A 13,578-nucleotide genomic window follows, 5' to 3' on the forward strand; every position below is an offset into this window, starting at 1 on the left:
GTGGTTTGGTTAAAAACCATATCTGAATAGGTTGAACATGGGGTCAAGCGTTTGATGGCTATAGTCATAAAATCGGTGTGGAGATGTGGCTCTTGAGGACACGGTGGGCACAGTGGGATGTGTTGGACTCGGGGATCAGAGAGGGGCTTTTCCTACTGCAATGGTTTTACGAGCAATTCCCGGCTCTCCGGGGACCCGCAACCAAACCCGAACGGCGGCGGCCGCGCTGAGGCGGCCGCTTCCCGCCCGCCACCCTGCCCGGCCCGCGGGGGGCGGCCGCACGCATGCTCGCTGCGGGTCCCGACATGGCGGCGCCCAGCGCGGCGCTGAGGCAGCGGCGGGCGGCGGCGGCGGCGAGCGGCGGCGGCGCCCCCGAGACTCCTGGGCGGGCGGCGGGCCCGGAGTCGGCGGGCGGCGGGGTCGGGCCGCCGCTGTCGCCGGGTACCTTCTGGCTCACCCGCATCGTGCTGCTGCGCGCCGTAGCGCTGCTGTACCGTGAGTGTCCGGGCGCTGCCGCCGCGCCGTGTTCTCTCTCCCGGGAGCGGGTGGGGGACGGCCCGGCGCTGCGGGCGGCCCGGCTCGCTGCCAGCAGAACCGCGGGAATTCCTGAGGGTTTGGGGCTTCTCGTGGTTCTGAGTGCTGCCAGGGGTCGGGTGGGGCGGTGTGAATGTCTACAGAACCCATCGCCGTCTGATGGGTCGGTGCGGAACGGGACCGTGCGGTGCGGCTCTCACACCCAGCCCGGGCACAGCGCGGGGCGGGCAGCGCTCAACCCCACCGCAGCGCCGGTTGTTCACGGGGCGTCGGGGTGCGGGTTCGTGTTTGAAGCCCGAGGGGTGAGTGAGGCGTGTAGGATGGTGGGGGGAAATCCTTCGCTCAGAGGGCGATGCGTGCCCCATCCTTGGAGGTGCCCGAGGCTGTGGATGGGCCTTGGGCAGCCTGGGCCGGTGGGTGGCCAGCCCGTGGCAGGGGTGGGGCTGTGAGGCCCTTCCAACCGAACCGTGCTGTGATTCTAAGGTGGGTTATGGGAGAGCTGCTTGTTTTCAGTTCCGCCTTTTGTGCCCAACTGTGGGACAAGGCCCCGATGCCCAGTGAGCAGCACTGGTGGCTGTGTGGGCTCGGGATGGTTTGGGGGCTCTTGTCCCACTGAGGAGGGGGTGCCCAAAGCCAACACCTGTCCTCAGAGCCAGATCTGGCCATCCTCAAGACATGTTGTGATGCAGTGGTGCAAGAGGAGCTCCTCAGCTCATCAGAAGAACTTAAAGCAAAGGAGCTTCTGCATGTAGGATCAGAGAAAGACCACATCTGGGCCCTGTGCAACCTACTGTAGGGCACTGGCTTTAGCAGAGGGTTGGGCTAGATGGTCCCCAGAGATCCCTTCCAACTGCAGTGATTCTGTGATGACCTCTCGGGTCCAAGAATCGCCATTCACTGGAAATGGTAAAACTGGTTTCTGACTCAGCTGTACACATTTGGCTCTTGTTTTGGCGAGTTGTACCAAGAGCTGTGCTCAGTCTGCTACCGCTCCGCTGAAAAAATATTCGCAGTGAAACCTAAACTGACATGTAACACACTATGTTACAAATTCTAAACTTGCCCCAGATTTGTCCACAAAATCGTTAGGATTTGTAGGCTGCCAGCCTGCTTAGATTATTTTGCATCAAAACCATGCAGAAGTTGTAGTTTTGTATGGTTTTGACACGTGCTCTGTTTCTAGTTTGGTTTCAGCTCTCGGTGAAATGCGGGGTTATGACTCTTTCAGTCAAAATGAAAGCGATTCTGATATTCCCGTGTGTAAATCCAGACTGCTGAGTTTCCCATAGCTCAGTTTGCAGTTCTTATGAAAAACTGATCAGCGTTCTCTGCTGTGTGTTCTGCAGAGACTGCTGCTTTCAGATCGTGGATTTGGGGTTATAAATACATCACATCCTGGAACAAATGCTGCCCTGTAGGCTGATGGTGTGTTGGATGGGAAGGGAGCAGGCAGGGGGTGAAGAGCCAGGGGATGGCAAGGAGCATGTTAGAGGAATGGAGCGTTCAGGTGAATAGGAGACCTCACCTGGGACAACTGGAGTGATGAGAGGTGGAAAGCAAGCATCGGTTTCAGGGTGATGGGAGCTACAGCATGGAAAAAAGGAGAGGGGAAAAGTGGAAGCGAGAGAATGAAGCTGAGATAGAAGGCTACTGACTGAAAGCACAGCGAGCAAATAGAGGCAGAAGAACTGGGTTTCTTTTTTCTGGAGGAAAAAGTGGGAATGCCTGCAGGTGGTGAGTAGATGATCCCCTAATGCTTCCACAATGCAGAGTGTTGAGATCCTTTAGAGAGGTGCTGTCAGAGGAAGAATTTCAGGTGCCAGAAGTGGAGGCTGGAAGGAACAGGGTAGGAGTCTGTCCTTTACGATGGGAGAGACACAATAAAAGAGAAGTTACCTGCAAGTTATGCAACTTCTGTTTGTTTGCAGTCAGGTAACAGTGAGTTTTGCTGTTTGTCCTGGTTGAATAACAGCCAGCTGACCCAAAGTCGGGTGTGTGGGCAGGTTTGAGACATGACACCAGCTCTGATCTCAGTCTAGGGGAGATGCTGTGCTGAAACGTTTGTGGGGAGTAAACTGATTGGTATGTCTGAGGGAGAACTTGCCATCAGGCAGATTCCTCTGTCAGAGGCTGCAGAGCTGTGGCATGGCTGTGGTGGGATGCTCTCGAGGGAAGGTGGGTTGCCTTTTGATCTTTTCTGTGAGCCTGGCTTTAGAAACAGCAGAAAACAATTTTAAGCCCCTGTGCCAAGCACCTCTTCAAGTCTCTCTTTTGAAGATGGAACCATTTACTCTGACAGATTATTTTTTCCCAGACATGGCAATCCTGCGCACACCGAGACTCAGACTTGCTGAGGAAACGGCTGATGGCGTTGTGACAGTTTGACATTCCTCACTTGTGGGATGTTTTTCCCCTTCTTTCATTTCACCTTTTTAGATGTAACCCTTTCATTCCTGCTGTGTTCAGGAACAAAACCTTCAGGGGAGAGGGAAGAGTTTTGCAGTGAAGTACTGGGGAAAGTGGTCACCCCTGTTGATTGCTGCTCCTGTTAATTAGTGGAGCTGGGAGCTCATTGTCCCTGGTGAGCGCAGAGGGAAGGATGAGAGAGTGAAGGACCCCGAGGATTAGTAGAGAGAAGCATGATTTGATGTGCACAGTGATGTGGAGGTGACAGGTCCCCATATCATCCTTGGTGCTTCTGCCCTCCCTCCTTTTGGCTGTACAAGGACACTCCTGAGCCTGTTTGGTTGCATGCTGCAAGTCAGATGCCTTCCCTTTGGATCTTCACCTCTGGAAGGAGGACAAGCAGAGCCAGGCAGGTATGAAGTGTCCTGTGTGTGCTCCCTTTGGTTATAACAGCTCTCTGCTTCATTTTTTTTTATTTGAAGGGAGTTTCCAGAAGCATCCAAGGGCCTGGGAAGTCCCTGGCAAGGAGACTGCTTGAGAGGCAGGTTAGAGGTGGGAAGGTGGAAAGGATCTGATTCGTGGAGGCTGGTGAGCAAACCCACCTGCTGCTCAGGGATGGGAAGGAAGGGGAAGATTGCTCTAAGCTGAACGTGCTTGGAGGCTTGCTCTTGGCATTAGAGTAGGCCATTGGGGTTCTCCAAGCTGAGCAGTATGGTAAATAAAGCACCTGTCCATGCAGTTCTGTTTTGAATAGTAACTTAAAGGGTGTATTTGTAATTTGGGTGATGTGTAAGCTCTTACAGCTGACAGCCCTCACAGGTGTGTTGATAGCTGGGAGGTCTTTCTCCACTTCAAGTAAATACAGGCAGACCCAGTGGCAAAACACTTCTGGAGGAGTGGGAAGTAAAGCAGGCTCCAGCCTGGGACACTGAGGAGAACTATTCTGTAGGTCCTGTGCTGTGCCATGCTGCCCAGATCCCTCTCCTTGATTCTGTAGAGACATCTTTATATGGCACTAGTGCTGCCCTCTCTGACTTCCACTGTTAACACCTATCTTCCATGGCTAATTGCAGTCTGTAATTCATGTGGCAGAGGCTTGGAGAAGTGCGGTTTTGACTTCTGAAGTCTTTTCATTATAGTCTTGTGCTTCGTGTATGTTCCCTATCGCAGGGATAAGTACATAAAGCCTTTGAGGTGCTGTTACAAGTAAAGAGCTGGTCCCAAAGCTTCTGACAACAAACGTGTGTTATTTGCTCCCTTTGCCCTCTTTCTAAATCATTTCAAGTGCCCTTTTTTTGGATGATTACCGTCATCAGATTGCAGATGTAGAAGTTTTCAGTAATTAGATACCACCCTTCCCAATTTCAGCTTTGCTTTGTGGAGTGCTTTGAAATAAAAGCTAGTATGTAAATACAGTTTATCTTCCTTCTCCTCATGTATTGTTTAATAGTAGTATTTTCTTTCCCCAGAGCCAGGGCTACGGGAGGTTTGTGCTTCTTCTTCCCAGCTCTGAAATCCAAAGCCTTCCTGGGGGAACTGGGCTTCCTGTGGGCTCCTGGCTCTCCCCGGTGTCCTTCCTCCCCTCTCTCTGCCATCTCCTTTGCTTCCCCCTGCTCTTCCCTCAGTTATTTTAAAAGGCTCCCAATAGCTTTCAAACAACCTTCTCAATATTGTGGTACATCTTCTGATGCCTTTTCTCCCTGAAAGGTTTTATTTTGGTGTGGCTCTTGTTAGCAAGGCTGCACAGCAAAGGCAGTGTGTTAGTGCTGTGTCTGCTAGTGGGCTCTGTGCCTCTTGTTTAACTCTGCACAGGACCAGGTGAGGAAAGTGTGTTTGGTACTGAACAATTACTTGCACTGTAGGAACGTGAATGGGCAGCAAGCAGCAATAATTTGAGGGAAATGATAGCAAGAAGTGGGAAGGAGCGAGCTTGCCTCCCAGGAACAGCAGAGATGAGCTGCTCTGGAGCAGACGCATCTTCTCAGAGCTGGAGGCCGCGATGCTGCCTGCATGGCATTGAACGAGGGTCCGGTGAGGGAACTTCATAGCAGTGCCACAGCCTTTTGTATTTGCTTTCACGTTATTTCAATGAGACAATGGAGAGATAGGCACTTAAAAAGTCCCCATGCACAGCCCCCCGCAAAGTCCTTTGCTTTGCCGCTAATGACAGTGGAACAAAAATCTGCTGAGGAGGAACTGGTTGCGTTTACTCGTGGCTGTAGGGCTGAGGAACGAAAAGGAGCTGCTCAATTTCATGGTGGCTTTTTGCTTATTTGCTAGAGTTTCTTGCTTTTATATTACAGAACTTTGCCAGGGAATTTATCAATTGAAAACTAACAGTAATTAGGAAACCATGAACGTTCTGCTCCTTTTTCTTGTCAGCAGTACAACCTCCGTTTGCCAGCATAGGGCTTTTTTTGAATGCCCCATTGGGTCAAAGGTGCAACTGATATATGGCTCCAGGTAGGCTTTTCTTGTGTGCAAAAGGTAGTTTGGTTTTCATGCAAAGCTTAGTGCTTTTGGTTCATTTCTTCTTGTGGTTTGGGCTTGAAGTAAAAGTTGAGACTTCTTTTAATGAGGGGGAGAGAAAGCCATATGACCGGAAAGTCTTAGGTTTCACATCTTTAAATCTTTACAGAGCATGAAGAATGGGATTCTCTCCTCCTACCATGACAGCCTGAGCCTGGACCGGGGAAAAGGAACTGAGGTGACAGGGCGATGTGGATAGACCAAATCATTTCAGATGGGTGATTCCTGTGCTGCATGCTCCAGTTGTGTTTATTGGTAGCATGTGGGTTTGAACAAGGAACGCCTTCATTTGGGGGAGAGAGGAGCACGGAAGGAGAAGGCGGAGGGGGAGTTAATGGAAAAGTACAGTCAGGCACCTTCTGAGGTGAGGATAAGTAGTGAAGGTCTATTAGCAGCTGGTGACAATTTACATGCATTACTTATGTAAAGATCAGCTGGCAGTAGGTAGAGGAGCGTGCTCCCTTGTGAGCTGTCAGAGGCTCCTGAGTGGGAGGGAGCATGGGAGTCTCTGAAGCAGAGGGTTCTCCAATCTGCAGAGAAGTGAGGCAGAGTGCTCTGGGGGAAAGAAGAGATGGGCACGGGATGAAGATGCCCAAATCCAGGCAGTGTTGGTGAGGGGGGGAAAAAAAAGTCCATGCAGTGAGCAGCTGCAATATTGATGGGAAAGGTGATGGAGCTTTATTCTGACTCTGGAGAATGCGGGATGCATTCAGCTGTGCTGGGAGCCTGCAGGAGACAGCACTGCCTTGGGAGCCCTCCCAAAACCTTGTGTCGTTCCCAGCAGTGGTGTGGGGAAGGATGGCTGTGTCAGGGCAGCAGTTAACCTTGTCCCCGTGCCCCGGCATGCAGCAGGTGTGCCAGCAAGAGCCCCAGGTGCAAGCAAACTCCCTTGACCATGTTTACCTGGAGGGAGTGGGAGGATGGGGAGTGGAAAACCCCCAAACACAAGGCCAAAGGGGAGAGGCTTCAGAATAGGGGCTAAGGAAGAGGAACAAAAGCACAGGCTCTGGGGGCAAAAGGGACTTTTTGTCTGAGTAAGCCAGAATCAAAGGGCTGTTGCTAATGGGATTTAGCTATGAAGTCATTAGATGCAAAATGTCATCAGTGCAGCAAATAATTGGTGTTCTGAGGGGAAGCCACTTCGGAGCCCAGTCTGTGCAGCCTTTAGATGTGCAGTTCGTGCCAACCTATAATGCAGTCTTGTCTGCTTTCAGACTGCAGTATTTTGTACATACAATGCGTACTTTGAATGCTATAGTTTGTTTTTCCTAAATTACCCTTTCCTTGTTTATCTTGCATGTTGCACAGGAGTCTAATTTAGATTTTTCTTTTTAAACTGCTTAGCAGTCCTGGGTTGGAACAGCAGTTCTGGAGCATTCAGTGGTGTGGAGTTTGTGACGTAGTTGGTCTTAATTTTTTATTTACTTAATTTTTAACTCGCAATGGAAGATAAAGTTGTTTGAGGCTCAAAAGCATTATGTTCCCACTGACTTGGTGTGATAAGCTCTCTGATTATGCAGAAATCAGAAAGAAGTAATGAGTTCTCTAACATATAAAATATGTGCTTTGTTGTCCTAAGCTGATTCTTTAATGCAGGCTTTTTTTTTTTTTTTTTCTTGTCAGTAACAGAATAAAATATTCTGTGAGTGCTTATCCACTTGTGAGGTCCTTCTAAAAGATGGGCAGAAGACACAACCAGTGATACCCCGACATGATTGCATTCACACTTGGATTCAGGACCTGTTGGCAGCAGTGGGAAGCTTCTCAGGGACCTCAGGGGTGTTGGGTTGTGTCTTGGTGGTGGCTTGAAAACGAGGACAAAATACACGGTGTGTGCAAAGAGATGGAGCGAGCGTGAGATGGATTAACTGAACTGGAAACCGTGCTGTGTGTCTGGGGGCAGTGGGACGTTTGTCTTTGCTCCCTGAGGTTGAGGGTCTGAGTTTGGGAAATGGGGATCCAGGCCTGAACTTGGGATACAGTTTCACACACAATTTCTGCCGGCGTTCCCAGAGAGAGCAACCAGATGAGCACCCAAATCCTTGTTTGCAGAATGCCAATATTCAGATAAGGAAGGAAATGGATTTGATCATTAACAAAAGGGGAGCAGGGGGGGAACCAACTGACATTTTGCAAGATCTCAGCTATTGCTGCGTGTGACGTGGCTGCTGTTTGGATAGAGTTTGTGACAAGGGTGAGTGAGCTGCTGGGAGCAAAACGCGTGGAGCTTAATCAGGAAATGTTGGCCTTCATTTTTTATTTTTTTTTTTCTGAGAAACGGAGATTACTGCATTTGTGAACTGCAAATTGGTAACTGGAGGAGATTCCTAAAATATGAGATAATCCCTAGAAGCTGACCAACTTTCTCTGTAGAACATCAAATTCTAGGTCTACAATCTGTAATTAAATTGCTTGTGTGCTGTTAAAAAAAAAGCATCTGGCTGTTCTAAGATTGTCCAGTGTGAGAGTGTAGATATGAAACATGGGAGAGCTGCAGCAACTTGTAAAAAAAGTAGCAATTTAGAGGATGGGAAAATATTAAGTCTTTGTATTTCCAGCCTACCAGATCCAGGAGGTCAACCCATATCATAACTGCTATCTTCTGCAGTTGCAATGCTTAACCATGGCGCTGCTGGATGAATGATGGTGTGTTTTGGTCTCATTAGCAGTACTGTGAAATATTAAGTGTATTCACCATGAGGACAAATTCCAGTGCTTGGTAGGTGCGCAGATAATGCTTTATAAAAATGGGAAGTAGGTTGTCCACTGAAATCAAAACATAACACTGCAGATAAAATCTGCTTCTGCCGTGGGCTGTGTGTACTGGACAGGGCATACAGAGTAAATCAGCAGAGCCAGCGTCCATGGTGGAGCTGTGACACTGCAGCGTATTTGGTGAAACTGAAATAAAAAGGGTTAGAAGGTACAGCTGTCTCTTTGCTGCTGCAAAGGAACTGTGTGCATTCGTCTGGCAGCTTAAATTGTGCTCCCCAGTATCTGTGCTGAGGGCTTCCTGGTGTATCCCACACAAACACTGTTTTGTGGGAAGCTAACTCCGTCTGAAAGTCTTGAAATTAATGCATTACTTTCACTCTGCATCTGCAATGCAATTAAGCTGTTTTCCTCATCTGCATTAGAAGATGAATAGCATATGTGAGTAACCAGGGGTCACGGTGAGTCCAGCAGTTGGGCTGAGCCTCCTGTTTGTTGGTGGGTCAGGTCCCTTGGCTGCAGGCAGCTTTTCCCAAAGTGTGTTACTGAGTTTGCCTGAAGCAAATGGCACATCCCTTGCAGCAGTTGGGGAGAAAATTATCTCAAAACAGATGCTGTGCCATTTCCTGGTGTAAAGCGTAGATGGAATTCCTCTGCCTTTTACATCATGCTAAATAGAAATGGCTGTGTTGTGTTTTAGTGGAGATGAGGACGTGTAACAAATTCCTTCCCAAGACGTGAATATACTTCTGTAGATCTGATTTCTAATACTTTTTTTCTCCTTGTTTTCTCTCTAGTTGTGGCCTTCCTGGTGGCGTACCATCAAAACAAGCAGCTGATAGGAGAGAAGGGACTGCTCCCATGTAAACTATATCTGCAGAATGTCAAAAGGTATTTCAAAGGGAGGATAAACCTGGATGCCCTCAGCTATGCCCCAACAATCATCTGGTTTCTGGACTGGTCAGATATGGACAGCATCTTGGACTATATCTCCATGCTTGGTCTGGTGATTTCAGCCTTTGTATTGATAACTGGATGTGCAAACATGGTCCTCATGGCTGTCCTGTGGATCCTCTACCTCTCATTGGTCAATGTTGGACAGATCTGGTAGGTTAACAATCTCTCTCCTTTGCTTTTCTCTGTAATTCCTTGCAATTTATTGTACCCATTGACTTTCTATTACTATTTGAGGTTAGTCATCTGATCAGGAATGGTGTATGCATGTGAGAGAAGGAAGACATTGAGCAGAAATGAATTATAGGCATGTTCCTGCTCTCTTTCACTCAGAAAATCAGTCCTGATTGCCACTGTTCTCTGCGAGAGAACTGGCTGCACAAAATACCATGCCGCACATTGTCTTTTGCAAGGGAATTCCCTCGAGAGGGTTTATCAATTTTCAGTTCTATCCAGAGGGCTGGAGCACTCAAAATAAATATACAAAACCTGTGGGAAGGGAAAAGGAAAGAAGAAGAATGAGTGCATGTTGCCTAGCTGCAGACAAGAGCTTTGGAGCAGATTTTGGTTTAAAGAAAAGCACGCTTCAGCCAGAGGAGGCGTTTCAGCTGGTCTTCGTGCTTTTTTTAAGGCCTTAGAGTTGCTGGCTAAAATAATGGAGTCTTGGGAAACCAAACTTCATTAATTCACCTCTTTAAGTACCTGCATCTCTGCCAGAGCAGAGGCAATAGGCTAACTTGGAGTAGCTGGAAGGCCGTGCCATGAAGAGTGCCTGTGCTGTTGGATGTGATCCAGCTGTGTCACTGCGATGTTCTGGCTTCACAGCATGTGACTGGACACCCTCATTATAGAAGGGATCAATGAATTTAATTTTAGGGATTTGTATGTGGTTGAGCAGCCCGGCGTCTTGTCCCATCCCATTCATTCCTATCCTACTCCCAATGGTATGTAAGTGGGTGAACGATAACAGCTTCAGTTTTCTGAAAAGCTCTATTTTCTGAGCTCTTAACTCAGCATGAACTTAAGACTGTGAAAGAAAGCCACAATTTGAAAAATAGTTTGGAGACAGTTTTCTGTTGCCCATTTCCAAGTTACTCCAAAACTGCTTGCCTATTTTTCTGGATTCTCTACAGGGTGAGGATTCAAGTATCATCCTGCTTACTTCCACAGATACAGGATTCTGGGTAGGACTAATACCTGTCTATTGCCAATGTTATTCAACTTGCAAGGTGTGCACCTGGAAGGTGGACGTGCAGTAGGAGGCTGAAGGTTTGATCTTGCCCTTCAGGAGCAGGCTAGCTAAGAACTTAGCTTTCTTAGTGCTCTTAAGGCACTGTGGTGCGCTCAGTGTTCTGGTGTCATGGCTGCAGCAGTGGTGTAACTTCATTACAGTTTTAATTAAAAAAAAACAAACAAAAAACCACCCTGATTAGGGTGTGTTCTCAGCCTCCTGTTGGGCAGGCATGTTTTGCACTGCCCCTCTGCTCCCTGTGGATTTCCATGCTGGCAGCAGAGGTGTGGACCTCTTCTCTGCAGGAGCTGGAGGGATGGCAGTGCTGCAGAACTCCCAAGGTTTGGCTAAAAGCAATCCAGTTATGCCTTTTTAACTCTAAGTGACCATTCTGTTGTCTTCCAAGTCTGTGCAGTGAAGAGCAGGGGGATGAGGGGAGCCTCTTTCATGGGGAGCTGGAACACCAGTAACCAGCAGACCATGTCCAAATACTTCTTCCTGGGGAGTTTTAAAGCTCACCAGCCAGCTTTAGGTCTCATTGCAGCTCTGAAGACAATGGGTTGACCAACAGGAATGCAAGAGAGGCCAGAGTTTGCATTCTATAGATGTTGTGGTTGAAAGGAATTGTCTGTTTATTTTTGAGATAAGGCTTTTTTATTATTTTTCTTTGTTTGCCTCATTCATACTTCAGATTTGGAATTTAAAAGTGACAATGTCACGAGGGGGTTACTCCTGGTATCCAGCAATAACGTGGTGTGGGAAGGGGCCAGGTTCTTCTGGGGGAAGGGCTGAGAGGGAAAAGGGTGGGGGGGGAAGGGAAATGCTGCCCCAATTTCTCTTAGTTGTGGCATTGAATGTATTAAACAGGAAATTAGGTTCACGTAAAGGGGTGGGAGAAAGGAATCAAAGCAACCCAGCAGTACAGTCCATTCTTTTGTGGTTACAGTTTTTCATCAGATCTTCTGAAATGGGTCACTGGGTGATGTAAACCACATTATTGTTGTGCATGTGGTGTGACATTCAGTTCCCTGGAGAAGGGGTGCTGGCAGTTGGGTGCTTACCGTGCAAGTGAAGGTGGGGAGAGGGAAAGGGGTGGGTTAAGTTTGTCCTCTGCACCCTGCAGAGGAGGGTTTGATGGCACCTGGTGCAGACTGGCAGTGCCTGAAGTCCTGCAGACTTTGGGGTTGTGGGTAACAGTGTTGAGCTTGGTATTGGAGTGGCCTTGAAACTCTGTCAATGGTGGTATTGATGGTATTATGTGCCTGCTAACTTTGTCTTACAGATTTGGGCAGGTTGAGAGGTTTGAGGGGGTGTGATTCTTCCCTGAATCATGTGGAAAAAATTGCTTTGCCAGAAGAGTGGTGGAGTCACCATTCCTGAAGGTGTTCCAGAGCCATGGAGATGTGGCACTGAGGGACATGGTCAGTGGGTATGGTGGGAAGGGGGTGAGGCTGGAATTGGGATCTTAGAGATCTTTTCCAACCTCGGTGATTCTGTGGTCTATTGAAGACCACAGCAGCTTCTTAAAGAAGGGGAAGGGATAACATTGCCAGAATTTCCTGGTAGCACTTATGAGACAGCTCAGTGAAGGTGTCTGAAATAAGGAAGAAGCTCCTCTCATGGCTCCATTATTGCATGGTTGGTTGTAGTGCTGCTCTGCAGGTGTGAGTGCTGCAAGCCGGCACTGCTGGGCACGGACTGCAGGCTGCTCCTGTCCAGCAAACACTGGGAAAGCAGTTCAAGGATATACAGGGGGACAGGGAGGAAGAGTTCTCTTTAGGCCAGCGAGGAACAATTTATTCTTTTTATCGCCTTTTCTTTTTTTCTGTTTTAATTTTAAGTGTTTCTATTTGTTTTGGGCTGGAGGCTCCAGATGCCGGGCGCTGCTGAAGGATCAAGTCTTTCAACTGCTGCCCAGCTGGCTTGGGCTCAGAGTCAGAGGAAGCTTTAGAAGAGCAAACCGTCCCCTTTGGAAGGCCAGGCACGTCGCCTGCCTCCTGGTGCTGCTGCCTCCGAGCTGGGGGGGAGCAGAGCCTGCTGCAACTGCACTGTAAGGAACCAGCTTGGGCCTTTGGGTGTGTTAAAACACCTACTAACTTAAAAAACAAACAAAAAAAGCCAACCAACTAAAAAGAAAAGACAAAACATCGGGATTTAGGGTCCAGGAGGAGAAAGATGCCTGCCTGGATGGTGAAGGAGATTAGTTGTTGACTGTGGGAAATGAGGTGTCTGGGGGGTAGAATGTGGTTCCTTGTGTCCCAGCACTGGGGGTCACATCCTTGGAGGCAGTGGCAGGGTCGTGTCCAATTGCTGGGGGATGGAGCTGCCCCTCTGGATGGTGCCTGGTACTTTCAGTGCAGGATGGGTTTTAGAAGCTAGTGTGTATGCAGAGAGAAGGAAGCTGTTCCTGCAACAGGTTGGCATGAGATGTTTGTGATACATTTCCCATGATAAGGATTACTTTGGGAACCTGAAAATGCCGAGAACTGGAGCCAAGACTCTGTCCTGGTAAACCCTTGACTTGTCCAATTCACAGTTGTCTCTACCAAAGCACAGGTGAATTGTATGAATTAAGATGTACTCTGTGCTCAAAACTAGGCCAACTTTCAGAGAAAAGCGTGTTAATTTTGGTACCTGTGAAATGCAGGACCAAGATTGCCAAATCTTAAAGTGAAGTGTGCAGGGAAACTTTTGTAATTCCGAGCACTCTGTTCCCAAGCCAGCTGTGATATTCAGAGTCTTCTCAGACTGAATCTGGATGTATTCTCTGGCTGTGTAATGGTACCATGCGTGTATCACAAGTTCAGTATGTCTGTTTTAAGATATTGGATTTATTTCCCCCTCTGCCATTCTGAACTTTTGCTTTTGAGGTAGGAAGGGGTCGTCGGGATTTCTAAATACTGAAATAGCACAAAAGAACATTTGAAGTCTGACCCACAGGTTGGATGAAATGCTTGATCACTGCACTGGTTTTCTTGCAGTTGTTGCAGACTATTCCTAATTTCAGTAAAACAACAACAGTAGAAAGTGGTCCCTGTTCAGCAATAATAGAACCTATTCAATGAATCTAGAGGTGCCTGTAAACGTTTTTATGGGAGCCTCTCATACTTAAGTATGTGTTTTGTTGTCTGCTAGTCCTGCTTGTCTGGGTTGAGTCCCTGGAAGAATGATAGAGCTCTGCAGGTCCACTCTGAATGTCTTTGCCTTTCTCC

The 13,578-nt window shown here is 48.2% G+C and overlaps 1 protein-coding gene across 2 annotated transcripts in view; it reads left to right on the plus strand.

Annotated features, from left to right (window-relative positions):
- Positions 1-254: 254 nt before the first annotated feature.
- LMF1 (lipase maturation factor 1) overlaps positions 255-13,578 on the plus strand; it is a 162,880-nt gene continuing 149,556 nt past the window's right edge. The window contains exons 1-2 of one of the 2 annotated variants that reach the window (XM_085237239.1): positions 255-495; positions 8,979-9,288. In XM_085237239.1, coding sequence (XP_085093365.1) covers positions 285-495; positions 8,979-9,288 — 521 coding nt within the window. In that variant the 5' untranslated portion in view covers positions 255-284. Of the gene's footprint in view, positions 496-8,978; positions 9,289-13,578 lie in introns of those variants that run through there. The other variant, XM_085237238.1, reaches the window with a different exon arrangement.

The sequence above is a fragment of the Meleagris gallopavo genome, chromosome 16, assembly GCF_905368555.1.
Source record: "Meleagris gallopavo chromosome 16, MGAL_WU_HG_1.1, whole genome shotgun sequence".
NCBI lineage: Eukaryota > Metazoa > Chordata > Aves > Galliformes > Phasianidae > Meleagris > Meleagris gallopavo.